This window comes from Orycteropus afer, unplaced genomic scaffold (assembly GCF_000298275.1).
Source record: "Orycteropus afer afer isolate SDZICR_OR568_19922 unplaced genomic scaffold, OryAfe1.0 scaffold00038, whole genome shotgun sequence".
NCBI classification, from domain to species: domain Eukaryota; kingdom Metazoa; phylum Chordata; class Mammalia; order Tubulidentata; family Orycteropodidae; genus Orycteropus; species Orycteropus afer.
The window spans coordinates 13,488,253-13,515,142 of record NW_006921625.1 but is presented as its reverse complement, the minus strand read 5'-3'; the positions used below and the strand labels follow the sequence as shown (position 1 = coordinate 13,515,142).

At 52.1% G+C, this 26,890-nt stretch overlaps 1 protein-coding gene across 1 annotated transcript in view; it reads left to right on the top strand.

Annotated features, from left to right (window-relative positions):
- Window positions 1–26,890, top strand: part of GRK5 (G protein-coupled receptor kinase 5) — a 157,192-nt gene that overhangs the window by 109,371 nt on the left and 20,931 nt on the right. The window contains exons 5-9 of the mRNA XM_042780412.1: window positions 12,505–12,605; window positions 14,545–14,637; window positions 20,880–20,943; window positions 22,095–22,235; window positions 24,216–24,406. Of these exons, the coding sequence (XP_042636346.1) occupies window positions 12,505–12,605; window positions 14,545–14,637; window positions 20,880–20,943; window positions 22,095–22,235; window positions 24,216–24,406 (590 nt within the window). The remainder of the gene's footprint in view (window positions 1–12,504; window positions 12,606–14,544; window positions 14,638–20,879; window positions 20,944–22,094; window positions 22,236–24,215; window positions 24,407–26,890) is intronic.

Here is a 26,890-nt window from a genome sequence, read left to right as displayed (position 1 = left end):
GTCAGCCACTAAGGAGAGGGAAAAGCTGGCTGGTCCCACTCCATCACCTGGATTGTGCGGGTCGGACTTTCCTGATCCCTAGGATTTTCATTGGCTTATTTTCAAAGCAATCTCCAGAACCTTTCTTCCTAGTCTGTTTTGGTCTGGAAGTTGGGCTGAAACCTATTCAAGCCTTCACTGGCAGAGGTTGTTGTTATGTGCCATTGAATCGAACCTGACTCATAGCGACCCCCCTACGGAAGTAGATTGCCCAACCTTCCTTCCGAGGGGTGGCTGGTGGGTTTGAACCGCCAGCCTTCTGGTTAGCAGTCAAGTGCCTTAGGCACTAGGCCACCAGAGCTCCCCACTGACAGATGGGTAGTGGCTATTTATGAGGTGCACTGACCAGGAATCTAAGCCGGGTCTCCCAAGTGGATACCACCGTGCCCCCAGGGTTCCTTCTCACCAGATGTCTCACATGGAACTGCCCACCCCTGAGTCCTGGCTCTCCTTCCTCCTGGAGCGCTCTGGAGCTCCCGGTAAGGACCTACAGCCCATGCTGTCTCTGCTTCGTGGTAAATGCATTTCTGGTTGGAGCCCTCACCTGTCCTTAGGGAGTGCCTTGAGCATCACCTTTCCTTGCAACTTAAAGAAGCCACTAGTTCCCCTAGCTAGGAGGGAGACTGGTCCATTTTCAGCTGGCACCCCATGTTACCCCAAGGACCTCCAGCCACCAGCTCCCACCCAGTGTGTCCCTGCCTGTCCAGGCTATGTCTGTCCACTACAGCAGTGCCTTCCAGCTGGGCTGACTGCAGAGGGCCCTCCGGGCTGAGCTGAGGTGTGAGACTGAGAGCCGACAAGTGGAGGGACAGTGGTTCCCAGCTGTCCACTCGTGAGTTGTGGGGCTGATTTTTCCCCCAAGGACCAAAAGACAAAATTCTTGCCTTTTTCTTCAGTTCTGTTCTCATCCAGAGCTCATGGAGGGTGTCTCCTGCTTGGCCGAGGATGGAGACAGGATTGCTCCAGACGGCCGCCGGCCACAGCAGGGCCTCCCCACGCACACTGATGGTTTTGATTACAAAGGTGGAGGAATGGCATTTTCTCTTCCTGTCAACCAGACCGTAAATCAAGCCCCGATGCCCCTTGCGGCTGCTGCTCCTGAGCGTCTGCCCCTTGGTCACTGGTGAAGTTTGCACAAATGTGTTGAGTTTAAGGCCCCACTGCCCCTCCAGTCCCATCCCTGGGGTCTGTGAGCCGGGCTGAGTGGGTTCCCGGAATCAGCCTTCAGGGGGAGAGAGCAGAGCAAGGCAGGGACAGGCACCAGGTTGCCTGGAATCAAACCGTGGGGGTCAGCTGGCCTAAACCTCGTACAGATGCGGAAGCAGCCCGGACGCTTGGTGACCAGCGGCAGATACCACTGCACGGTGCGCGAGCCACCAGTTGCCATTGAGTGACAACGACCCCTGTGACCCCACGTGTGTCAGAGCAGAACCATGTTCTCTAGGGCTGGGCTTTGTCTTTGTTTTTTACTATTATTGAGAATCTGCACAGCAGAACATACACCAATCCAACATTCCCGCAACATCGATTACGTGCTTAGGTTATGCGCCCATCCTCACGCTCCTTTTCTGGGGTGTTCCTCCCTCCTTAACATTAACCCACCATCCCCTAAGTTTCCCATGTAATCTCTCTCTCTCTCTCTCTTTCTCTCTTTAAACTTCTTACTGTGGTTTGGATGAAAGTTTACAGAGTGTATTAGGTTCCCGTTCAACAGTCTGTACATTTTGTTTCGTAACAGTGCTTCCAGTCCCCTCATGTGGCAGCACTCCGTGCGTCCTCCCTGGATTCCCCGTTTCCTTTTGTCCTTTTTTGCTGCCCCTTCCTGTCTTCTGAACTTCGGTTTTGGGTCCCCTGTAATCTTGAGAGTTGCTGTTGTCAGTTTCATCCCATGTGGCTAGATCTTAAAAGAGCACAAGGCTCAAGGCATTTACTAGTTAAGGCAAATTATTGTCTGGTTTTAAGGAGACTTCAGGGGATATTTTTGGATCGAGTTTTAAAGATCATCTCAGGGCAGGTTCGGCTGCTCCATAGCCAAAATCAGTGACTGATTTCTCAGGAGTAGATCACCAGGTCTTTCTTTCTTGGCACTTATGATGGGTGGACTCAAACCTCCAAACTTTTGGTGAACGGACGAGCAGTTGACCATTGGCACTACACAGGAAGTCTATGCTTAAACAGGAAACCTACTGGAAAGATGGGGACAGTTCTCTCCTATAATCAGAAGACCCCATAAGAGAGAACGAGGCTGCCTCTGGGCCCCCCAAGCCCCTGGAACCAGGATGCTCTCTCCAAAGTCAACTCCAGGCAGGTTTCTGCCATGCCTTCTGTTCTGGTTCCAGCTGAGAAAAGGCCAAAAAGAGCTCTGACTGGTCCATCTCGTCCTAGAGGCAGGGACTGGCTGGACCTGGTGACCATGCTGCTTGGTGGGCAGACCCCTTTGCTCACCACCTGACCTCTTTCTTACTACCCACAAACACACACACACACACTTAAAGTATGCTGAGGACCTACTATGTGTCAGAAGTGTCATCCATTCATTTCTGCAAAGTGGGGTGGAGAGATCACAGGTTTCAGAGCCAGACAGGCCTGGATCTGAGGCTCAGCCGCGTTGCTCATCTTGCTTTCTTCTGCCTGCGAGCAGTTATGGAATATTCACTGTGCCCGAAGCATGGGCTCACTTCTGCTGAAACGGGTGAAATGGCCTCCCTGCCCTTCAAAGCGCTCTCGAAGGCCCAGTGCCCACAGCTGGGGCCCTGGAACAGTCAGGCTCCCCTGCAGGGGTGTGTAGTCCATGGATAGAGTTGATAGCACGAAGCCTCAGCAGAAACGCCTCCCCCTTCCTGTCCAGCTGCCTCAGTCGGCACCGCTCGTATTTGTGGTGACTCAGAATGTCATTCTGCACCCCATCTGATACCCCCTTGGGCTTGTGCCAGATGGCAAGTGCACCCCTCTGCCCCCCGGCTACACCTCTGTGTCTGTTGTGCCTGGGGAAGGATGTTAGGCCGGACCGGGTTAGCAGAAATGCTCTGTGGCGCCCCCTTCAGTTGCCATGAGGACAAGTGCCGTACCTGCCATACTTTAAATAGGCCTCTGGTCTGGCACCCCTGCTTCTGCTCAGGCCAGGGGCTGGCGGCAGCCCCCCTGAGGCTCCCACAGTTGCCTCTGGCCCCAGCTCCTGTTGGAGGCCTGATTCCCACTCCTGCCCCCGCCCATGGCCGGCTGGCGGCTATGCGTGCCGAGCTCCCCGCAGCTGACGTAGATCCCCTCATGAAGGGTCAAGGGGCAGCCAGGGTGCAGCTGTGGGAGGGCCCCTCCCCCACTCCCATCCGCCAGGGGAGAAATGGAAGTGGCCCCCTAAGAAACAACGGCCTCACACCCCAGCATGGGCAGGGCGGACACATTCTGCCACCCCTCATTTAGATGGAGGGTGACCCCCAGGACCCATTCTCAAGAGCCCTGTTTCTCTCTGCCGCCTGGCTTTTCCTGAAAGCCAGGTCTGTCCACACTGGGAACTTGCACATAGTTTACATGGGGAATGTCAGCTGCCCACATATGAAAATACACACATCATTAAGCCCTAAGTGCTTGCGTCTGGAGATAGAGCACACGGCCTCCTGGGCTGACCTTTTGTCCACTGACGGAACCGTTGCTAATGAGCCGAGCTCCAAGCGGGATGTTTTCATACGTTGAAGCGAAACATATGTCGGGCATTAGCCTGTGTGTCAGCGTGGGGTGGGGGCTGCACAACAGAGCACCGCGCCACCAGCCCTTCCCAAAACAGGCAGAGACTAGCACACCTCGTCCTCCAGGTCCTCCCTCACCTGGCCAGGGCTCCTGTAGGCCTCAAAGCAGGGCTTGCTCTGCGAGGTCAATTCCCAACCTCCCGCAGCACCTTCAAAGAAGAAACATGGCGCCCCTGGAGGGCATGACATGCCTCGAGATGGGGCGCTCTGGGCAGGTGCTTAGGCTTGAATCTCACATTCACTCACATACCAGCTGTGGGGCCTTGGGCAAGCAGCTACTTCCTCTGAGCCTGTTTTTGCATCTGGAAAATGGGGATAATAATAAAAACAGACTGTGAGAGGATTGAGTGAGATAAAACCCCAGGCCCTACATATAGAAAGTGCCCAGGAAATGGCAGTGATGATGAGGATGGTGACAGTTGTCACTGGGAGGTGGGATCTGGTGGAAGGTCATTTTAGATGAGGTTGTATTGGAAGCAGGTCCTGAAGATGAGGTGGCTTTGGAATGCCAACATGGGGTAAGAAGAGCTGCTTCTAAGAGAAGGAGCAAAGGCCTGGAGCTAGAAAGCCAGGAGTGTGCCCAGGAAACACTGAGTGTGGGGCCCGAGCACTGGGGGAACAGGTCAGGAAGGTTGTTGGGGCCACACACCAAGGCCATGCACTGTCCTGTAGGCAGTGGGGACCATCGATGCTTTGCGGTGTAGAAAACTCACCCAAGGGACTGTGGTGTCAAATGCAGGAGTGGGTGGGTAGCAGAGACCCATGAGGAGGTTGCTGAATGGTCTGAGAGAGGAAGTCTTGGAGCCTGGGCAGTGAGAGAGGACAGGTGGGTGGGAGAGACACCGGGGTGAGGCTGCTGTGTGTGCGTGTCTCCATCTATGAACAGGGACTGGTTCGCTAGGAGAAAGCCACACCCTTCCCATTGAGCTGCCTCAGCATGGCTGCTCTAGGGCCCGTGTGGCTCAGGGCCACCCCCCACATCCCGGGCCTGCCATGGACCAAGGAGCCCCCACGGGTTCTGAGTGTGCCTCTGTGTGGGCCAGCAGTGTGAACTCGGACACGTCCCTTCCCCTTTGGGTCCTCATTTTCTCCACCTGTGTAATGAGTGGGTTGAATTGGCTAAGCCCTGAAGGGTCTTCTCGGGGAGCCCTATGCCCTCCACCTCCTCCTATTCCATCTCAAGTCCTGAATCTTTGAATAAGTCTACTGCATGTGTTTTCAGAAAGTTCCGAGAGCAGTGCCAGTGGTGCTGACTTCAGGATTACTGTTGGCTGCTGAAGAGATGAGCGTTGGAGGGGGGCATTGTTGGAGGGGCTTGTCATGACTCCTCAGTCATCATGTACAGCAGACCCGCAGCCCTCTGGGGTCGTCCTTGGGGCTGATGATTCAGTCTTTGTGGCTCCCAAGGAGGGGCTCCAGCTCTCTGAAGACAGCAGAGCGCCCTGCCAGCCTTTCCTGCTGTGGTCCACTCTCTGGATGAGTCCTCGTCTCTGAGCATCATCCCCCTGCTGACCCATGCTTACTGCAGTTTCTGGACCTTTGCCCCTGTAGCACCCCTCCAACTGTGTAAATGCCACCCCTCCTTTAAGGTCCTGTTCTGCCCTACCTCTGCAGGGCTGTCTCCCGGACTGATGTCTCGTTTATTCCCTTACTGTTACTGCAAAGGCCACACTTGGTAATTATCCCAAGGCTAAGCACTTGGAAATTATTCCAGGTGCACCCATCTGGCCTCTCAACTCTGTAAGGACCAGGAGGTTGGTCTGCCTGGCCAAGTTCCTCCTGGTGCTTTGCACCACCCAATGGCGCCACCTAGTGGACAGATGCTTGGCGGGCCTTGCTGAGTGATCCGCAGAGGTGGAGTTGGAACTAGATGTCTGCTGGCCCTGGGACTCCGGTCCCTCTCTCAGCAAAGTCACTGAGAGAGGGCACTGAGCAGGTCCTATTACCCAATAAGCATGATAAGCTTACCTTGCTCATTTGGGTAATGTATCCCTGTTAAGGAGCTCTGGAGGCACAGTGATTAAAGCATTTGGCTACTAAACAAAATGTTGACGGTTCAAACCTACTAGCTGCTGCTGGGAAAACGATGAGGCAATCTGCTTCCGTAAAGATTTACAGCATGGGAAACCCTATGGGCAGTTCTACTCTGTCCTATAGGGTCGTTATCAGTCAGAACTGACGCAGTGGCAGTGGGTTTGGTTTTTAGGTTTTTGCCAGAGCTTGGGGGTTAGGGGTGAGACATGTCTCCTGACCACACTGAGTAAAGCATCCTTGACATGGGGAGCGTTCACAGAGGAAAGGCTGTCCACATCCCGCCCTACCTGAAATGGCTCAGTGCCTCAAGCCCTGGCCCAGCGTGCTTTGGGGTGGAACCAGGGCTCTCGTCAAGATTCAGCTCTGACCTGGTGGGGGTGAAGCACTGAGCAGCTGCAGCAGCAAGGAGTGGCGGTCAGCCTTCTAGCACACTCCCTGTCAGTCCCCAGGCCACCCCAGACATACATTCGCTCTACATCCTTTGTACAAATGCAGCTTCGGGTCAGATCCTCCCGCCCCGGCCCAGAGACGCTCTAAACGTCCCTTCTGCTGCCTACAGCTGCATCTCTGACGCCCCAGCCTGCAATGAGTGAGGACCAGGTATCTGAGGTTTGGCCAAAGCCAGCGTGGGCATTTCTGTCCAGCATCCTCCTGGCCTGCAGGACGCACCCCCCACCCCCACCCGGGGCCCAGAAAGGCTGATTGTCCTGGTCAGGGATCTGGAATGGCTGGGAACTCTCCGGCCTTCAAAGATGGCTCCTAGCGGCTGGGCTGTGACTGCTCAGAACCCCAGAGCTGCTCTAAACTTTGGCAGGTTTTCTTGCTGGGAGCCGTGGCCCTCCTTCTTCGTGACCTCTCTTTGCAATGGACTTCTCTGACCTGGTAGGAGCCCTGGTGGCACCGTGGTTAAGCACTCAGCTGCTAACCAAAAAGTCAGTGGTTCGAATCCACCAGCTGGTCCATAGGAGAAAGTTGTGGCAGTCTGCTTCCATAAAGATTTACAGCCTTGGAAACCATATGGGGCTGTTCTCCTCTGTCCTACAGGGTCGCTATGAGTTGGCATTGACTTGACAGTGGTGAGGTTTTTTTTTTTTTTTTCTGAACCAGACGGGAGGACCAGGCACCCTCCGGCTCCACTGATGCAGATACCAAGTGTGGCCCAGCGCAGTGGCCCCTCTGAGCGGCCGCTCCGCCTCAGACCCTTCTGGCAGGTTTGGGTCTCCATTCCAGAAGTAAACTGACCAGCAGTTTCCTGGCAAAGGTGTCGCTCCCCAGAGTCTTGAAAGGGTGTTTGGTTGGAATCACTGAATCTCTTCCCGTGGAGTCGGAGACTGATCTTAAACTGATGGTCATTGAACCAAAATGCCTACGATCTGCTCATTAACTCCCTTATTAGGAGCTCTGGTGGCACAGTGCATAAGGCATTTGGCTGCTAACCAGAAGGTTGGTGGTTCAAACCCACCAGCTGCCCTGTGGGAGGAAGATGAGGCAATCTATTTCCGTAAAGATTTACAGCCTCGGAAACCCAATGGGAGTCGCTATGAGTCAGAATCAACTCGATGGCAGTGAGTAACCCCCTCATTAGGGCTGAGACTATGGGCAGCATCCGCAGAGCCTGCTGCCAGCCCCGAAGTTATGAGAGTGGTGTGACTTCACGCACACAGCTAGTCACCCCTAGGCTGAACAGCCCTTCCATCCGCTGAGGAGGAGGCTGAGTATGGCCGAGAAGGGAACCTGTAGCAGCCAGTTGGCTGTCCTTGCCCTCAGGAGGGAGGCCCATAAGGATTGGGAGGTCTGAGGCTCAATTCCACTTTCCCTCTGACTTCATGCTGCCCGCAGCCTTTCCCAGGTGACCACACCCATTATCACCCTCCCCTCTCTGGCCCTGGCCTCATGGGCCTGAGCCGCCATCTTTCCTATAGATTCAGACCACCTCAGCTGGCAGGCCCTCGCAGTTTCTTGGTTATCAGACTGGGCTCTGCAGACCCCAAAGGACTAAAGTCACATGTCAAGAGCTTCCTGGCAGATGGAGTGAGGGTGAGAGGGAAGCACAGGTGGCTCAGACACCCACCACTTCCAGTTAGAACATTCGTTCTAGACTCACACCTGGGCTGTAATCTCCTCTCTGCCACTTGTTGGCTCTGTGACCCTGAGTAAATTACTTCACTTTGCTGAGCCTCCGTTTCCTCATCTGAGAAACAGGTATCATAATAGTACCCACCTCACAGGGCTGCAGGAAAGGTTAGGTGAAATGTTGCAAGTAAGGAGCTTAGCACACTGCTTGATCGAAGTCACCTTCAATATATGTCAACCATTGCTATCGATTACGTTTATCAGCTTTACATATTGGGTCTGTGTATTGTTATGTGCCATTGAGTTGATTCTAACTCACAACAGTACCACATGACAGAGTAGGACTGCACCATAGGGTTTTCCAGGCCATAATCTACACAGGAGCAGGTTACTCAGTCTTTCTCCTGCACAGCCACTGGGTGGGTTCAAACATCCAACCTTTTGATTAGCAGCCAAGCCCTAACCATTGTGCCACCAGGGCTCCTTACTGGGTCGTTGTTGTTGTTAGTAGGTGCCATCATGTTGGTTCTAACTCAGAGCAACCCCATATACGACAGAATGAAACGCTGTCTGGTCCTGCATCATCCTCACAATTGTTGCTCTGCTTGAGCCTGTTGATGGAGCCATGGTGCCAGTCTATCTCACTGACAGTCTTCTTCTCTTTCATTGACCTTGTATTTGACCAAGCATCATGTCCTTCTCCAGACATCATGGGTCCCTCCTAATAACATGTCCAAAGTATATAAGATGTAGCCTCACCATCCTCACTTCTAAGGAGCATCCCGGCTGCACTTCTCCCAAGACAGATTTGTTCATTCTTCTGACCGTCCGTGGTATATTCAGCATTCTTCACCCACACCAGAATTCAAAGGCATCAGTTCTTCCTCCGTCTTCCTTATTCATAGTCCAGCTTCCACATGCATCTGAGGCAACTGAAAATAGCATGGCTTCGGTCAGGTGCACCTTAGTCTTCCAAGTGACATCTTTGCTTGCAAACACTTTAAAGAGGTCTTTTTGCAGCAGGTTTGCCCAATGCAATGAGTCATCTGATTTCTTGACTACGGTTGTGGATCCAAGTAAAATGAAATCCTTGATGCCTTCAGTCTTTTCTGCGTTTATCGTGATATTGCTGACTGACTCAGTTGTGAGAATTTTTATTTTGTTTTATAATCCATACTGAAGGCTTTAGTCTTTGATCTTCATCAGTAAATGCTTCAAGTCTTCTTCACTTCCAGCGAGAAAGGTGGTGTCATCTGCATATCACAGGTTGTGAATGAGTCTTCCCCCAGTCCTGATGGCCACCTTCTTACAGTCCAGCTTCTCGGATTGTTTGCTCAGCTACAGATTGAGTAAGTGTGGTGAAAGGATACAATCCTGACACACACCTTTCTGATTTTAAACTACACAATATTCCCTTGTTCTGTTCAAGCTGCTGCCTCTTGGTCTATGTACAGGTTCCTCATGAACACAGTGAAGTGTTCTGGGATTCCCATTCCTTGTAATGCTCTCCATAATTTGTTATGATCCACACAGGCAAATGCCTTTGCACAGTCAATAAAACATGGAAAATCACCTTTCTGGTATTCTCTGCTTTCAGCCAAGATCCATCTGACATCATGCTATCCCTCATTTCATACCCTTTTCTGAATCCAGCTTGAGTTTCTAACAGTTTCCTGTTAATGTGCTGCTGTGGTCATTTTTGAATTATCCTCAGAAAAGGTCTATGGATAAGCTTTATTTGGAGGGAGAAATATTGGAAGTCATTTGTGTCACCTGATTCATACGTCATCGGTAGGACCGCGAGGGGAGCCAGCTCTTCCATAAGTGTAAACCACAGATCCAGCTGCACCAAGCGGTTCCGACTCACGGCCACCACGTGTGCTCAGGGTAGAGCTGCAGTCAGTAGGGTTTCCATGGCTGTCGTCTTTCGGAAGCAGAGCACCAGGCCTGTCTTCTGAGGTGCCTCCAGGTGGGTTTAAATTGCCAACACCCGGGTCAGTAGCCTTGGGCTTAACCATTTGCACAACCAGGAACTCCTTAGAGTACCTGGGTCCCGTCTTACTGCAGAAAAAGTACTTTGAGGTCAAGGAGCACACTGGCTTCATGTCCTGTCCACCGCTGTGCCCTCACCAGGCTGGGCCCAGTGTGAGTCGGCTGGGCTTCCCACTGGGAGAAATGAAGCAGAGCCCTGGCAGAGTGCCGTGCACCTCAGAGCGTCCAGGTGGGCAGTGCAGGCCCCTCTCCTGAAGCTCCAGGAAACGCGCTGCTATTCCCCAGGGCCTGCCTACCCACGGACTTACACCAGGTTCAAGGTCACGTTTAAACATCACAGTTGAACAGCAGGTTCAAAGTCACATACTGGTACATCTGGTTCATGAACAAATCTCGTCATTAACAAACGTGTCAGGCACTGGGCCCTTCCAAACCACCCCTGTCCTGGCCATTGGCTCTCATTCAGAGATAAGGAGTATTTGCCTGTGGCCTTAGGGTTTGTTTTAACATTTGACTGCTCCAGAGTAGCCTGGAGTTACTGATTCCTGAGAGACTGAAAAAAAAACTAAAACCCTAACTCACTGCCATCCAGTCGATTCTCATAATGACCTCCTTTGGGTTTCCAAGGAGGTAAGTCTTTCCGGAAGTAGACTGCCCAACCTTCCTTCCACGGAGTGGCTGGTGGGTTTGAACCACCAACCTTCTGGTTAGCAGTCAAATGCCTTAGGCACTATGCCACCAGAGCTCCCAGAATCCCCGAGACAGTTCCCCAAATACAACCAAATCACGAAGGATGTTTGGGGGTGTCTGGAGCAGCTCCTTCCTCTTACAGGTAAGATGGAGGCACAAAGTGCCCGCTGTTGGAGGTCGGACCAGAGCTCAGGGCTCCGGCCTCCTGGTCCGGGTCCCTCCCACCATGACTCCAGAGAAGGGTGCCCTTCTGCAGCCTTGTTCATCAAGTGTGGCCTGGGGAGGGAGGGAGGGTTCAGGGCAGGGTGGGGTGGAGGAGGGGTGGGAGCTGGGGTGAGCACCCGGGTCCCAGGAAATGTGCTCGAACCCGATTTTGGTGCTTCTCTCCCCTGGCACCGAGTGAGCGGCATCTGCCATCCCACGCAGGCTGGGAGCTCTCGGTCCTGCTCAGGAGGGGAGCTGGGAAAGAAAGAGGAAAGGATTCAGGGCCGTGGGCACTCCGTCTGTGGGAATAGAGTGAACTGCTGATCGCGTTGACCAGGAGTGGGCGGACCCCTCCTGCCCACACCCAGCCCCAGTCCCCACCCCCCACCCCCCACCCGAGTTGACTTGGTGAAGTAACCTGACCCACAGACACATTTCAGTAGCTGGGAGGGGGAACAAGCCTTTCAGGTTCCAGCATCCTTTGGGGAGAAAGACATGTCTACCCACCCCCCTCCCATCTTCCTGAGCCTACTCCCAGCAATTTTCTCAATTATCCCTGTAATTTATGAAAAACCCACCTCATGGCCCAGCTGGTGAGTCAGCCGCGTGAACAGCTGGTGGAGGGTGAATGGTTGGGGCAGGGGCTGATGTGGGGGGGTGGGTGCGGGCCTCTGGCCCTGCCAGCCCTTCCCAGAGGAGGCTGCTTCTAAGTGGGAATAAAAAGGAAAGCAAACCCATGGCTGTCAAGTCGATTCCGACTCATAAAGACCCTTTGCCGCAGAGTAGACTGCCCCATAGGGTTTCCAAGGCTGTAATCTTTATGGAAGCAGACTGCCTCATCTTTCTCCCGTGCAGTGGCCGGTGGGTTTGAACTGCCGATCTTTCCATTAGTAGCTGAGCTCTTAACCAGGGCACTGCTGGAGCTCCTTTATGCCTGGGTAGGACACAGACTCCTGGATACTCAGCCAAACGATGTAACCCGGAAGGTGGAGGGAATGACGGTGGTGACGCTGATCATGTGCATGTAGTAAGCCAGGATGGGGCCACATGCTTTACCTGAAGGTTCCGTTGACTCATCCAGGAGAGCCTGTTGTCATGATCACGTTCCTGGTAACAGTGATGGTGACCTGTGAAGGCCAAGGTCCTGCCACTAAAGGTCTCTCTCACTTCACTACACTCGTAGCCACTCCACCCTAATCCCCACCCCCCGAGCCTTCCATTCACAAGTGAACCTCAAGCCTGGGCTGGTGTTCCTCTTCTCTCGTGCGCTCTGAGGAACGGGCCCAGCGTGGCTGAGGGACACAGCTATGCTCAGTGAGGGCCCAGCCTCATATACTTGTGAGCATCTTGTTCAGTCCTGGCCACAAGTCCAGCACCTGGGACTGTCATTGTCCCTGTTCTGCAGGTGAGCACAGTGAGGCTCAGAAGAGCCAAGTGACATCCATGAGGCCACACAGCCTGTGAGTGGCAGAACCAGAAGTCTGACCCCAAACCCCAGCTCCTTCATCACCTCCCAGCCCAGCCACCTCCCTGCACCACTAAACAGCATGGGTGCAGCCCAGGGCCAGGTGTGGGTGAGAGGGAATATGGCTGGGGCCGTCGTGTACGCTGTCACCTGGGCCTGGCTGATTCTTGGCCCCAGAAGAGACACACACACACCCGAGGGGCAGTGCCCCCAGCACTGCCAGCCGCCCTCCTCCTGCTCACACTCCTCTCTTCCTCCCTCCAGTCCCCAGCGTTTGTCGTCCAAGTCAGCCGAGACCTGGTCTCCCAGACACAAGAGCAACTCCTTGAGAGGCCCTGCAAAGAGCTGTTCTCTGCGTGTGCGCAGTAAGTGCCCTCCCCTGGGGCTGGGGGCTGGCAGACCCTCCACGTCCACCCCACCCCCAGCAGCCCTGGGTGTGGTATGTGGGCCCTTGGTGCTTGAGGGCCCAGAGAAGCCAACCATTTGCTTGTCCATTTCTCATGATGGGGAAAAAAGATACGGGCACCAAGTTCAAAGCAAACATCTGCTTCTGAGGCTGTTGAAAAGGAGTGGCTCTCCAAGCCTTTGAGACAAGGAATGTGCAAAAATCTCCCAGCCCCAACCCCCACCCTGAGTACCCTCAGCCCCACCCACCCCACCCACCACCTTGTCTCCAAGTGCCTGGCACTGGCCTGAGTGAATGGGAGAGGTGTTGGAGGATGTGCACCTGACACGTACCAACTAACCCCAGGCGTCCTCACACACATCCATGCACACACATGTGCACACGCACACATGTACCATGGGTACATACACATCCACATACTCATGCACACATATGTGCACGTATATCCACAGACATTAACACACCTCCATCACATGCATCCATGTGTGTACACATCCATGCACGTGTGCACGTGCACATCCATGTGCAGATATATGCATGGACATGTGCGCACACATGTACATCCATCCACACATCCATGCGTGTGCACATCCATCCACATCCATGTGCACACACATACATGCACATGTGCGCAGGCATGTACATCCATCACATATACATCTACCCACATATGCATGCACACATGGGTGCATATTCATCCACACACCTGTGCACATATGTATGCACACATATCCACACACATGGGCATACATCCATCACACACTTCCATGTGCACATATATCTATATACACAGATGTGCACATACATGTGCACAGATCCTTGTATGTACATCCACACATGTGCGCACACATGTGCACATAGATACACGCATGCACATCTGTGTTCACACACATCCATCACACATCTATGCAGGCAGGCAGGCATGCACACAGACACACGTGCATGCACACAGACACGTGCATGCACAAACAACAGAACATGTACAGCCACACCTCCTTCCCAAACCTGGGGTCCTCTTCTTGGGATAGCAGGTCACTGTCTGGCTAAAGCATCAGTGGTTTCCTATTGCTCTCAGGCTAAAGATCACAGTCTCTACTGTGGCCTGTGATACTGGCAGGGCCCAACCCCACCTGTCAACCAGCCCCCTTAGTATCTGCCCACCAGGCCCATGGGCCTTCCTTCAGAGGCTGAAGTGTACGACTCTCCCTCCCACCTCAGCCTTGCACGTGCAACTCTCTCTGCCTGGACCTCTCTGCCTGCTGTCCACCCCATCCACCCCCTTCTCTGGGCCCAACTCCTTTCCTGCACCTAGTCCTTCCCATCCCAGCTAAGATTCCCTTCTTTGGGGAGATCCCTGACCCCAGAAACGTTACTTAGCTCCAATTCATGATGATCCATCTGTGGGATATACGGGGAATGCCTCCGCATCTCAGTGTTAGCGGCACACTCACTGCTGTGTCCTAGCCCAACACATCCTTGTTTCCAGTTCATTCCAACTCTTAGCGACCCTATGGGACAGAGTAGAACTGCTCCATAGGGTTTCCAAGGCTGGAATCTTTTAGGGAAGCAGACTGCCTCATCATTCTTCCATAGGTTCCAACTGCTGATCTTTCAGATAACAGCCAACTGCTTTAAACATTGTGCCACCAGGCCTCCTTGCCCAACACATAGTAGGTGCTTCATGAATGTTCACAGAATCAACCCGTCAGGCTCAGACAACCTGCTGTAGAATGAAGGAGCCTCTGACAGACCTGTTGCATCTGTCCCGGGGCACCGGGGTGTTTGTGTTTCCAGAGCCTAGAAATGGTGGGGCCGGGAGGTGACTCACTGGATAGAGCTCAGCCTGCCTGCTTCAAGAGCAGGATTATAAAATGTTATGTTTGTTCCATCTGAGCTAGATCCGTCCACGACTACCTGCGGGGAGAGCCCTTCCAGGACTACCTGGACAGCATGTATTTCGACCGCTTCCTCCAGTGGAAATGGTTAGAAAGGTGAGCAGCCCAGGCCCCGGGCACCATGGGCATGAATGTCGGGGGCGGGGGGGGGTAGCAGGTTTTTTATTTGAGCGTCATGTAAAATGCATCACCTCCCATGGGCTCGTGGTTAAAAACATGAACCATCCTCCTCCTGTTAAGTTCTGTGTGTTCTAGAAATGTTCTGTGCTCACACACTGCACACACTCACATATACACTCACACCCGTAGTCACTCTCACTCACATACATTCCCATTCTCTCTCACACACTCACACACACACACACACACACTCACACACACTCTTTTACTCATATTCACACACACTCTTGCTCACACACATACTCATAGATCTTGCTCTTGGGAATTCTTCCTCACACACACTTTCTCACACCCACACTCACACACACTCACATGCACGCAGACCTTGCTCTTCCTTTCTTGGGGATTCTTTCTCTGCCAGCCACTAAAGACCTGCCTTACTCTGAGCTGGTGGCACTTTGCCCTAATGTAGCCCACTCCTCAGATGGGCACTGAGTTGTTGTCTAGTTTCGTGTGATCTCCTCTAAGCAACAACAGCTCTGTAGAGCTATCCATGCTTTTGGAACCACATCCACACACATTACTAGCAGAGGAACTTCTGGGCCAATATTTTGTTGTCACCATTTGCCATGGAGTCAGCTCCAACTCACAGTGACCATATGTGTGAGAGAACGGAACACTGCCTTGTCCTGGGCCATTTTCATGTTCAGGTCCACTGGTGCAGCCATTGTGTTGTGCCTTCCAATCTAGGGGGCTCGTCTTCCAGCACTATACCGGCCAGTAGTCTGTGTGACCCACAGGTTTTCACTAGCTAATTTCTGCAAATGTATCATCAGATCTTTCTTCTTACTCTGTCTTAGTCTAGAAGCTCCACAGAAACCTGTCCACTGCGGGTGACCCCACTGGTGTTTGAAATACACAGCTTCCAGTACCCCCGCACACTCTAATCGGGGGCACTGCCACCTTGCCCCTGAAGCGGTTGCCTCCGTTCGTAGTCCTGCCCCCCACAGCTTCATCAACACTGTGCTAGAGTTTTCCTATCCAATAAGTGAGCGGTGGGGCTTCCCTCTTGTCTAGCTTCTCCTCTCTCTCATAATGAGACAGCCAGCATCTTCAAGTGCTTGACTCGCTGCTCTGTGCTTCTCAAAGCACCCTCGCGTGCACGGCTGGGACTTGGTTGGGCAGGTGCCTCATGTGACTGATGAGGACACTAAGGTGCAGAGGGGACGTGACTTGCTTTGTCACCCAGCGAGCCAACGATGCAGCCCTGGCCCAGGATCCCCAGTGCAGTGCTCTGCCCACTTCACAGTGGAGTACAGCGATGCCACAGCAAAGCCACACTGGGCTAGGCTGAGCCCAAGCCCACCCTCTGGGGTGGAGAAGGGTGAGAGCATCCCCTTCCACAGCCCAGTATTCTTTGTACCCAGAGGCCTGGGTGCTCTCAGTCATCTGGGTGCACTGTGGTCAGAGAGCAGAGGTCACGATCTGGGTGCACTGTGGTCAGAGAGCAGAGGTCACGCCCTCCTGCCTGCCTGTGGGTCGGCAGCAGCACGGCCCACTGCCCTGCAGACGCTGCTGAAGTTGCAGGGCCCAGCTCTGGCTCCTGGTACCGCTGTGTGCCATCGGGTTCTCAGTGGCTGATTCTTTGGTACATCGTCAGGCCTTGTTCTGATGCACGTCCAGGTGGGCTGGAGCTGCCAACCTTGTGTTGGCAGCCGAGGGCATTAACCGTTTGCACCAGCCAGGGACCCCACCCTCCTACCCAAACGCCGTGTTCATGGCTCCTTCCCTGCCCACCTCAAGAAGCCCAAAAGGAAATACCCTACTCTGTAGCCATTGATTGGACCTTTTCTCTCTCCCCACCCCGACTACTGGGATGTCAGGGTGACCAGGGGACAGCCCCTCTTGTTGGCCAACTCCCCACCCTCCAGCGCACACACTACGTGGCTCCAAGAGAGCTAGTGAGGCAAAGGAGCAGCCCAAGCATCCTGCTGAGGACACCTGTCAAGGCTGGCACCTCATCCAGTCCCCTGACTTGAGTCCTTCGTCCCTAGTCCACCCGGCTCTCAGTACAGTTCTTTACTGTGGCAACTGGCCTTCTTCTGACAGGTGTATCAAGTATATGAAATGGAGACATAGCCATTTTTAATCCATGTGCTGACTGCATAGAAGTTCATAGTTCATCCTTTCGAGGGCATTACATTTTTGGAGCCAGGAGGGCCGTACCCTGGCCTAGAAGCATCACAAAGCATGGCACTGTTTTTTTGCTAACAAGATCATGGCCTGTTAAGGTTGTGCTGTTGAAATATTAAAGGGATTTTTTTCCCTCCCAAGGTTAACCAAGAAATTCCTGGGAAATTGTGTTACACTCATCCCCCAGCATAGCAGTTCTGCGGTCCTGTGGGGTGCCTGTTTGTTCTCCACGCATTGTAAATACTTGGGCTTGGACGCCTTCACGTGGTCCGAGGGCAGCAATAGGGAACACTCCACCACCACGCGACATGCCATGCCGGCAGGGGAGTCCTGCAGCAGGGGGCTGCGTGCTCAGGTGGGATCAGGCTGTTGTTGCATGTCCATTGAGTCAATTCTGACTCGTAGCAACCCTGAAAGATGGAGTAGAACTGCCCTGTAGGGTTTCCAAGGCTATAAACGTTTATGGAAACAGACTGCCTCATCTTTCTCCAGTAAAGAGGCTGGTGGGTTCAAGCAGCTGATGCTTAACTTGTGCACCACCAGGGCTCCTGAAACAACAGGGAAGAGATCAGCAAGTCCACTTCTATAGATTCAAAAAGGGAGGGTCAGAGAGTGCCCTGGGGTGTAGGGTTGCATGAGAACAGCCATGGGGACACCATCTCCAGGGAGATCCATATCTTCTAATGGGACTGGCAGTGAGAAGGTTTTTACCAAAGATTTGCTCAAGAGTGGCTGGGGACAAGCCTCACTGGTCTGTTTCCGGCTGACCCACTTTGGCCCAATTCATTGTCCCACCAACCCCTAAAGAGTAGGATCCTTCACGTGTATGTGTGTGTCGGGGGAGATGGTGCTGAAGAATAGTCCCAGAGATCCAAGAGCATTCGTTTCATTGTGGTAAACGAACATGCAACAAATCAGATGTTCTCCTCAGCATTCTTCACATCACATCATGCACAGTTCAGTGATGTTAGTTATGTTGATCAAGTCCGATCATTAACATCTGTGTCCAAATTTTCCATCACCCATAATAGAAGCTCATTGTCCCCTCAGCAGTGAGTCCCCTTTCCTTCCCTCCCTCCCACCCCTGGTAACCACCAAGGAACTTTGGTCTCTGTACACTGCCTCCATGTAAGTGGAACCCTACAATGGTTGTCCCTTAGCATGGTGCTTTCAGGGTTGGTCCATGCTATAGCATGCATTAGGACTTGATTATCTTCGTGACCAAGAGCTAGTCTGGACATTGTAAAAGCCAAATGATGGTAGTCAAATAGGCTGCAATGAAAATATACAAGCTATCTGAAATGGAGAGTCCTTTGTGTGACTGGAATGGCCATGTATATGTTAACTCTGAGAAGTAACATCCTGATCAGAGGTCAGAGACATGGGTTTGGTTAATTAAGATGGTGAATTGCCCCAGCTACCACTGCCATCCACTTGGAAGGGATGTAGGAGATCCTGCATAAAGAGGGAGAACAATGTGGTACAAAACTCAAAATCATTTGGAGGCAAAAAAAAAAAAAAAGAAGAAGAAGGTGAGGACCAGGTTTGCTGGTCCAATAGAGCCTGGTGTAACCACTGACACTATGGCCCCTAGCTGCCCTTCAGGTCTGGAATTGAACCCACAACTGTGGTTTCCAGCCAAACAAAGTACAGGCATGTGAGTTAAACATTTACCTCAAGTAGACACATGCCCTGGAGAGAACAATCATGGGAGAAGGAAGGGCTGCTTATGCACAGGGAGATAGTTCAGGGTGCAGAAGAGTATGAAGGGATGGACACTGGGAGGAGGTAACTATGGGGAGGAAGTGGGAGGGGAGCTGCTGCATTGTAAATTTTGGTCAATGACATGAGACAAAGTATATGTGAACTGCTGAATGAAAAGTGAATTTACTCTGTAAATCTTCACCCAAATCCTAATTTAAAAAAAAAAAAAAGATGGTGAATTGCAACACAAAATGATTATCATGTCATAATTACCACTTTAGACAGATAGGAGCCCTAGGTCTATGGGCAAAAATATAATAAAGGGGTCCTTGGTGGTGGAAAGGAGCCCTGGTGGTGCAGTGATTAAGAACTTGGCTGCTAGCTAAGATTGGAGGTTTGAACCCATTAGCCACTCGTCAGGAGAAATACGTAGTAGGCTGCTTCTGTAAAGATTACATTCTTGGAAACCCTATGGAGCAGTTCTACTCTTTCCTATAGTGGGAATCAACTCGATGGCAGTGGGGTTGTGGTGGTGGAGAGGGTGGGAACCAATGGTTAAAGATTAGCAGGACTAGATTTGAAGATGAGTGGCCTTTGCAAGCCAATAAGGCATCTTTGAAAGGCTGGAGCAATGTGGTGAGAGCTCAGCCAGGTTGGTTTTCTCAGGGCTATGTGGGGCTGGGCTGGAGGAACACCTGCAGAAAGAGCCCGGGGCTCCTGGGTGCAGGAAGTGGGGCCCACCCTGCCAGGCAGGCCTGGATGTACAGGTGTGGGGACGGTTGTGGTCTCCTTTGTGTTCTTCCAAGGGCATGCTCGACCTCTGCGGCTCCTGGCCCTCTCCCCTTTCCCTGCACGGAGGACCCAGCTTCCCTCGGAGCTCAGCCACACGATTTGCATTTGGGAGAGAGAAGGGAACCACACGAAAACTGTGGTTAAGCAGCTTTCAGCTCACATTTTTTTCAGGCCTTCAGCTTTTCCTGTCTGAGCAAGCATGAGCTCTTCCTCTCCCAGCCTTGGGGATTTGTCTCCATTTCCTAGGGTTGCCGTGACTAAGTACCACAATGTGGATGACTTAAAACAACAGAAATGTATTGTCTCACAGTTCTGGAGACCAGAAATCTGGAGTGGAGTGCTGGCAGGGCCGTGCACTCTCTGACGCCGCTGTGGGATGAGCTGTGCCATCCCTTTGCTTTACGTCTGGTTTTTCTTTGATGGTCCTTGACCTGTGGGTGCATCACTCAGTCTCTCGGTTGCCACATGGCATCTTCCTTGGATGTCCCGCAGGGCATCTACCTTAGGGGAGGCCATTACAGGTTCTTCAGACCATGAAGGATGAAAGGGCTGCCTGGACCGGTAAAGAAGAGTCGCGGAATGTGAGGGTTCAACCCCCAGCTTCATCAGGATCTGCCCATATGTCCCCATTCAACTCTTCAGGACCTTCAGTCCTTCCCAAGCAGTGCCCTCACTTTGAACCCCGGATACTCTGCAAGGCTGGGAATTCGATTTGTATTACAGTTCAGCCACTTGCAGGATGGTACTCTGGGTTTGGTTTTCAGAAATCTCAGCTCTGCAACTACACAGACAAAGAACTCCTTCAGGTCAGACATAGAAACTCACAAGTCATTTATGAGAGCTTGAGTAGGGAATTTGAAGCCCTGAGCTCATCCTTGGCTTTCCCCACTTCTCTAGCATGATTAGAAACAACCAGCTCATCTCTTGATAATCATTCAAAAAAGAAAACCACACCCACGGCCATTGAGTCTATTCCAACTCATTGGTTTGACACAGATGCACTAATGTATCAAATACGGTCACCTAAAGTCTTGCTTTTTCTAAATATTTGATTAGGGCTGTCCAGGGATGGAATTTTGTGTGTGTCTGTTGCCACATCATGCCGTGGACTGTCGGTGCCCTCTTCCCCCCTGGAAATGGACTCATTGCTGTCTGGAAAGCTGACCAGATTAGAGAACCAATTCTGACAACTCATCTGTCCCTCTAGAACTGCTCTCAGTACTAAAATCTGTACCAGTCAGGGTTCTCCAGAGAACAAAACAAACAGATGTGTAGTGTATGGGTGTGTGTGTACATATGTATTAAGAGAATTTTTTTAAGGAATTGGCTCCCATAATTGAAGGGGCTGGAAAGGCTGAAATCTGTAGGGTAGGCAGCAGGCGGGATCCTCACTTGAAGGTCTTATTTGTAGCTGCACTTTCTGGGGGACTTGGGCCACTTTGGAGATCATAGACTTGTACCTCCCATCAGCTACTTTCATTGGTGCAGTTGTCTGTTTTGACGATGTTGAATCTTGCTTTTTTTTCCAGGCAACCAGTGACCAAAAACACTTTTAGGCAGTACCGAGTGCTAGGAAAAGGGGGCTTTGGAGAGGTGAGTGAGCATTTACGCTTTTCAGCTGAAAGTTCCGGTAGTCTGGTTGCCTCTTCTGTCTTCTGAATGGGTCTGAAGTGCTCCTCTAAGGGCTTCCTGAGCAAGTGGCTCAGCCACGGGTACCCTTGGATATTCCCAGATAATGTGGGTATTTGGAGGGCTGGAGGTGGTGAGGAAGGCTAGGGTCAGAGACCTTTGTGAACATTGTTGTTGTTGTGTGCCGTCGAGTTGGACCTGACTCATAGCGACCCCTCCTTGGGTTTCCGAGGCAGTATCACTACGGAAGTAGATTGCCCAACCTTCCTTCCAAGGCGTGGCTGGTGGGTTTGAACTGCCAGCCTTCTGGTTAGCAGTCAAGTGCCTTAGGCTTTACACTACCAGAGCTCCCTTGTGAACATTAGCTATGTCTAAGGTGAGGAGGGAGAGGTGTTGAGCCACCCTCCGCTGTGTGGGCCACCACATTCCTGGACGATGGTGTTAATATGTGCTGTTACATGGGATTAAAGATTCCATTGTACTCTCTGTGATCTTCCCAGGAACTGAGGCAAGCCTCGTTTTCCCTGTTTCGGGATGAGGAAAGCTGGGGTTCCAGATGGGTACATGACCCAGTCAGGATCACACAGTCTGTAAGAGGCAGGACTGAGACCAGACCCCTACTGCTCTGGCTCCTATTCCCCTGAATTATAAAGGCAGGGTTCTCAGGGGTCTGCCATTACTCTACCCCCAAAACAAGCCTCTCCTACTACCACCTAATGCTTGGAAGTCCCCACTTAGTGCTGCTACATTTGACTGAAAGCTTGGGACAGAGAAAATTCAGTTGCCTTGGACAGGGGATGGCCTGTTAGACCTCAGCCAGTCATCTCACCGTCTGTGTTCAACAAACCTTCATGTTCAGCCTTCATGTTCTTGAAGGTTCCTCAATTTCAAGAGTAGGATTGTTCTAAGGGGAAGGGAAGGTGGCACTGAGAGCAGCTTGTGAGGGCAGGCCCAGGGCAGCGGTAGACCCAAGGCTGTGGTCCGTGGTCAGGTCCTGAGGGCTGAGAGTACCTTTGGTCCCATCAGCTCCCAACCCTGGACAGCTAGCTTCAGGCAGGCCCCCACATACACACACACAGTACCCTGAAGACCTTGGCTTCTCTCTTGCTCCTCAGGTCTGTGCCTGCCAGGTTCGAGCCACAGGTAAAATGTACGCCTGCAAGCGCCTGGAGAAGAAGAGGATCAAAAAGAGGAAAGGGGAGTCCATGGCGCTCAACGAGAAACAGATCCTGGAGAAGGTCAACAGTCAGTTTGTGGTGAGTGGTGGGCCGGTGGCAGACTACTCTGATGAAGGAGCATCCTTCCCTGGGAAAGGGGATGGTGCCCCAGTGTCCCAGTTGCCTACTGCTACTGCAGCAGAAATACAAGTGAACAGACTTGGTTTTTAATCATGTATATTATGTTGTTGGCACACAGCAAAACATCCACCAATTTGATAGTTCTGTACAGTCCAGTGGCAGCGATGACGTTCTTTGAGTTCTGCGACCATCCTCGCTCTCCCTGCTAACTCACCTCACTGCCCCAAGGTGAAGTCTAGTATTTGAGGTTGCTTTTGTCAGTTGGATCCCATATGGATAGGTCTTCAAAGCGCACAGTGCCCAAGGCAGATATTCTTTACTAGTTCAGTCTAACTATTGTTTGGTTTTAAGATTTCAGGGGATGGAAAGTGAATTGGCTCTGTAAATCTTCACCCAAATCACAAAAAAAAAAAAAAAAAGAGAGAGAGTTCAGGGGACATTTTTTGTTTAAGGTTGAAAGATGATCTCAGGGCACTAGTTCTGAGGATTCATCCAGCCTCCATGGCTCCAGAAAATCTAGCATCCATGAGATTTTGAAATTCTGTTCTTTATTTTCCCCCTTTTGATAAAGATTCTGCTATGGAAATTTTTATCAAAATGTTTAGTAATGGCAGCCAGGCATCATCCCATTCTTCTGGTGTCATGGCAGAGGAGGCAGTTGTTTATGAAGGCAGTCAGCCACACAGTCCCCATCTTCCTTCTCTTCCTCTGTTGCTCCAGGTGAATGCAGGTAGATGGCTTAAAGGGCAGAAGCTCATTTTCTCACGTTTCACAAGACTGGAAGTCCAAATCAGGGCCTCTGCCTTGTCCATTCCTCCCTTGTCGGTAGTCCTGGGTGTTCTTGGTTCCTTGGCTTATGGACGATTCTCACATAGCATCTGTCTGCCCCCACCTGGGAGGGCTTCTCTGTCTAATTGCTCTTTTCATAGCTCAGAAGTGAATAGATTCGAACTCACTATACTTAGCTATGATCTAGTTAACAAAACAAATAAAACCCTTTTCCAAACAGGACTGCATCTGTAGGTCTAGGGGTTAGGATTCCCACACATACTTTGAGGGGACATAGTTTAATCTGTAACAGCCAGTATGCCCAGCCCCCATCCTTCAGGGAAGTGCAATGCCAGTGAGAGGAGGATGCTACAGGAAGCCAGCGGACACTCCGTCCGTGGAAGACCCCTTGTGGTCAGTTGGGCCTGACTTTGTTCTGTCACAGAGCTGGCCAGTGCCTGACTCCCTCAGTGTGTGAGACCAAGGCCTCTGTCCTCCAGGACCACCCTGTGAACTTGGTGGACAAAACCAGGCCACCCTGGGCCATCCAAGGAGTCCTGGTTCCCTAGACACCTCTAACCTGGTTTCATCACGGTAGGGACCTAAGTGCCAATAGCCTAGTGAGGCGCCATTTTGTGTACATATGTTGTGTTAGCCCTGCAGGGCTCTGCTGTGGTAACAAATTAACCCCCAGATCTCAGTAGCCAAAGATAACACAGGCACTTCCTAGCCTGCTTCCACTCACCCCTGCAGTGAGGAGCCCCCAGCAACTGAGGGCATCTGGGTCCTGTTTCTCTTACCCAACCAACAAGGCAACATACAGTTTTAAGCAGCTGATGATGCCCTTGCATTTGTGGTGTGAAAACTCAGACATCATGCTGCTAGAGGCCCTGGAAGTGCAGGCACTAGCCTGCCCCCACCCCCTTTGCCTCACCTGCAACCACTGATGTGTAAGGACTTAGGTACGAATCCTCCTTCATCAGCCAAGAGGGACGGCAGGCAGGGTCACCATGAGGCCAGTTGGCTCCAGGGGAGTGGTGTGAAGCTTCTGTGGTGCCTCCAGCACACCACACCCACCCCTGCCCGGCTTCAAAGATCCCCGGGAAGAAAAGAGGAAGTGGGTTGCCGCTGGTCATCTTTCTTACCGCGGTGCTCCTCCTGTGCTCCCAGGTCAACCTGGCCTACGCCTATGAGACCAAGGACGCACTGTGCTTGGTTCTGACCATCATGAATGGGGGTGACCTGAAGTTCCACATCTACAACATGGGCAACCCTGGCTTTGAGGAGGAGCGAGCCTTGTTCTACGCAGCAGAGATCCTGTGTGGCTTGGGAGACCTCCACCGAGAGAACACCGTCTATAGGTGAGTGGTGCTTGTCCACTGGCCGTGCCCACCTAGTGAGAAGGGTGGGCTGTCCCTTCTCATTCTCGCGTGGGTGGCTGTGCTCACCCCAGGAATCAAGGCCTGGTCATTGCAGGTGAAGGTGTGTGCATTAGATAGACAACCCCCACCTGGGAGTCTCAGGGGTCCTGGGCACAGATAAGTGAGGTGGGCCACTCTCCAGTCAGTGTTCTCTGGCCTCCAAAGTATGGGGAAGAGAAGGATGTGATGTGACGTTCCCCAGATGGACTGCAAGTTGATGAGGAAAGGCCAGTACCACTATTCCCTCCAGCCAGCACTGGGGAAGCTCATTGGAGCTGGTGGCCATGATCGGGACCAGGAAGAACTCGGCCACCCCCAACCCCAGCCCCTTCACCCTTTGTCCTCACTTACCTCAGTCCCATGGGGCCTGGGCTTTGCAGGACCAGGTGTCCAGATTCCGTGAACAGAGGTCTTCAAACTTTTCTGACAACCCTCAAAGAATTTTGAAAAAGCGTGTGACCCCCTCACACTTTTTAAGTAGATATTTGAAATATTTCATGGCATGTATAAATAGCGGTAAATACCAGTATTTTGAAATACTGACACCGCACTTTGAAATGTCCCCAAAACCAGCTGCCGTGGAGTCAGCTCCGACTCAGGTGACCCACGTGTGTCCCAGGAGATCTGGGCTCCACGGGGTTCTCACTGGCTGGTTCTTCAGAAGGAGGTCATCAGGCCTTCTTTCCTCGTCTGTGTTAGTCTGGAAGCTCTGCTGAACCCATTCCGCCATGGGTGACCCTGTCATCAACCACCACAGTACAGCAGACTGACAGCAGGTGGTGGAGGTGATGGATAGATGGATGGATGGATGGATGGATGGATGGATGGATACACAGACAGATAGATAGATATGCATAAGATTTTTAGAATTTCCCTGGACGGTAAGGCTCTAGATGTTAAAGTAATTTCCTCTGGGAGCTGCCATTGCTAGACCCTCCTGATTGGCCCTTTGGATCCTCAGGTTTGATACCCGGGACCAGCATACTGCAGTAGCATTTGGGAGAAGCTGCTTCTCCTAAAATTGGGAGAAGAGCTGTTGCCAAAGGGCAGGTGGGAGGGAGCTCCCACGGCTCCAGGACAGAACAGGCTGTTCCACATCTGGAAATTCACACCCTCAAAACCGTTGGCCCTGGGGACCTGCAGGGAAGCCCCCAGGGCCCCAGTGGGAAGGCCTTTGAGCTGGAGCTCTTGGTGGGATTATTCTGAGACCAGGAAGGTTTTGAAAACAAGGAATGGTCTTCATGACATTCCCTCCCCCCACCCACCATCTCCCCAGTTATGTTTGTGCTTTGTTTTTATTCAAGTGAAAAGCAAGTTAGAAACATTTCCCTAAAGGTTAAAAAACGAATCCTCCCCTTGATTGCTTTTTACTTTAAAAAAAATAATAAAGATTTTTTTTTTTCAAAGGCCCTCCAAGTCCTCTTCTGGGGAGGACGGGAGCCACGATGCCTCCTCCTGGCCTCCCCCGTGGTGTGGGCTCTGTCCAGCACCCACTAGTGAACTGTCCTTCCACGGGGGGGCGGGTACTGGCTTGAGATGCTAGCTCTTGTCCTTATTTGGCACTGTTATTACATCAAAGGAATGCAGTTTAACAACAACAAAAGTATTTTGTAAAACTACTTTGCGAATGTCTTGTGTGTGTTTTCACCACAATAAAAGCAAAAAAAAAAAAAAAAGGAAAAGAAGAAGTAACTACTACACCGATCCCAATCATCACGCTCTGAGGCTGCCCCACTGGATTTGGGTGTGTTAACCATTTCCCACGAGGACAGCTGCCATCAGTTAAATAAACAAAGCCATTTGGTCCGCACTGCAGCTGCCGTGGGGTTGCCCTGTGCTCCTCTGCCGGCGGCTGTCAGAGCTGCAGCACCATCCTCCTGGCTGTCCTTCCTTTCGGAGAAGAGGCTGGTGGGTAAAGCCAAACTCTTCTGCCGGCCCACCGCCTTCTCTCCAGACTGCAAGGGAGACGTCGGGGGGTGAAGCCGCCCACACCTGGAGCTGTGCCTTCGGGCCACGCTTTCTCCCAGACCACAGCCGGAACTGGGGTGGGGATGCCACTCCCCTGGGGTCCCTGTACCAAAGGGGGTATTGCTCCCGGGAGTGGCCTCCTCCTCACCCAGTTCTCTGCTCCCAGTTTTTCAGCTGGTATTTTGTTTGCAATCATTTCTCTTTCTTCATGCCCACCCTGAAACTCCAGGGTCTTCCCAGTCTAGTAGAGGTTTATCACCACAGAAGGCAGACATGTGGACTGGTGCCAAAACCAGAAAACCAAACCCGCTGCCATGGAGTTGATTCTAAGGCCTGGCGACCCTGCATGGTACAGAGCGGGACTACTCCTAGGAGTTTCTCGGCTGGTACCTTTACGGGGCCCATCACCAGGGTTTTCTCCTTTAGTGCCACCGGTGGGTTCGAACTGACAACCTT